This window comes from Miscanthus floridulus, chromosome 16, assembly GCF_019320115.1.
Source record: "Miscanthus floridulus cultivar M001 chromosome 16, ASM1932011v1, whole genome shotgun sequence".
NCBI lineage: Eukaryota > Viridiplantae > Streptophyta > Magnoliopsida > Poales > Poaceae > Miscanthus > Miscanthus floridulus.
In genome coordinates, this window is record NC_089595.1 from 109,706,007 (window position 1) to 109,707,857 (window position 1,851).

At 58.1% G+C, this 1,851-nt stretch overlaps 1 protein-coding gene across 1 annotated transcript; it reads left to right on the forward strand.

Annotated features, from left to right (window-relative positions):
- The first annotated feature begins 201 nt into the window (after nt 1–201).
- On the forward strand, nt 202–1,422 carry LOC136511255 (uncharacterized). The gene is made up of 3 exons (XM_066505392.1): nt 202–581; nt 763–1,114; nt 1,168–1,422. Exons 1-3 carry the CDS (start codon nt 202–204, stop codon nt 1,420–1,422), a joined length of 987 nt encoding a protein of 328 aa, XP_066361489.1.
- Nucleotides 1,423–1,851: the final 429 nt, after the last annotated feature.

The window sequence follows — 1,851 nt, forward strand, 5'->3', positions numbered from 1 at the left end:
GAAGAGGAGGACCGAAGGAACCGGCGGCCGCGGACTCCGCCGCGGGACAGGTGCCGTTCGCAGTCACCACTGCGTGACCGAAGGCGTCGTGGCGGCGGTCGCTATGAGTCGCCGCAAGGCAGGGTGGTCTACCGCGATTCCGGCAGCGGCACATCATGGCCAATGCTGGACAAGACCAATTATTATGAGTGGAGCCAGACGATGAAGCTCAGGATGCAGGCGCACGACCTCTGGGAAGCTGTCGAAGGAGGCCCAGTGCAGTTTCGCGACGACAGGCGAGCTCTGGAGGTGATCATCGCTGCTGTGCCCAAGGAGTTGGGGCTCCCGCTCCTCGACAAGGCGGCGGCAAAAGAGGCATGGGATGCCATCGCTGCGACTCATATTGGTGTGGACAGGGTCCGCCGAGCGATGTTGCAGCGACTGCGTCGGGAGTGGGAGAACATTGACGTCAAGCCTGGTGAGCCAGTGGAGGATTTTGCCCTACGGCTGTCAACTCTGCACCAGCAGCTGGTGCTTAATGGAGACAGGGACATCGATGAGGCGCGTGTCGTGGAAAAGTTTCTATGCACGGTGCCGACCAAGTATGCGTAGATCGTCGTCGCCATTGAGCAGTTCCTCGACTTCGAGGCGCTCACGCTTGAAGAGGTGACAGGAAGGCTCAAGGCGGTGGATGACCGTGAAGCGCAAGCTGTGACAGAGCCAGTGTCCATCAATGGCAAGCTGCTGTACACTGAGGAGCAGTGGCATGCATGTTTGAGGAAGGAGAAGAAAGGCGCAGAAGAAGCTGGCGGTTCTGGTTTCAAGAACCAGCGCAGCGGTGGCGGAGGACGCAGCCGTGGAGGTGGACGCAGACGGGGCAGAGGTGCTGGCCGTGGCGGCAGATGTGGAAAAGGCAATGGCGTCGGCCGTGTTGGCCCCAACACGTGCCTCAACTGCCATCAGGAAGGGCATTGGGCGTGTGAATGTCCCTAGCCGCACCGTGATGGAACAGAGCGCGGCGGCAGGGGAGGAAATCATGGTGGACGCGGCGGCGGAAACCGTGGAGGAGGCCGTGGCGGCGGTAACCAAGCTGGGCAGCAAGGAGGACATGAAGGGCGTGCCCAGTTTGCTGAGTGTGAGGAAGATGCAGCTCTGTTTCTGTCTCACGGCTTCATTGAGATGGAACAGAGCACGCCGGAGCTCAACTATATAGCGCAGCGCGTTGAGTTCTTTGAGCCACGTGCGCGTGCTTATCTGGGAGCAGATGATGAAGAGATGGCTGGTAGCTGGTACCTTGATTCAGGCGCAACACACCACATGACTGGGCAGCGTGACCTGTTTTCAGACCTGAACATGGACGTTCGAGGCACGGTTCGGTTCGGGGACGCGTCCAAGGTGGAAATCAAGGGCGTTGGCTCAATTGTTTTTGAAGCAAAGACTTGAACTCGATCATGAGCCTCGGTCAACTTGATGAGAATGGCTCAAAGGTGGTGATTGATGATGGAGTACTGCGGATTTGGGAACACAGCAGCGGTCGCCTACTGGCCAAGGTGAGGCGTGGCGCGAACCGGCTGTATGTACTGCATATGAAGACAGCACAGCCAGTGTGTCTTGCTGCGCGTAGGGATGAGGAGGCGTGGCAATGGCATGAGCGTTTTGGGCATCTGAATTTTGAGGCCCTGCGGAGGCTTGGCAAGGAGGAAATGGCAAGAGGGATGCCAAAGATCGATCATGGTGAGCAAGTGTGTGACACTTGTGTCACCACCAAACAGAGGAGGCGATCATTTCCTGCTGCAGCAACATATCGTGCTCAGGATCACCTTGAATTGGTGCATGGTGATCTCTATGGGCCAGTTACACCAACAACTTCGG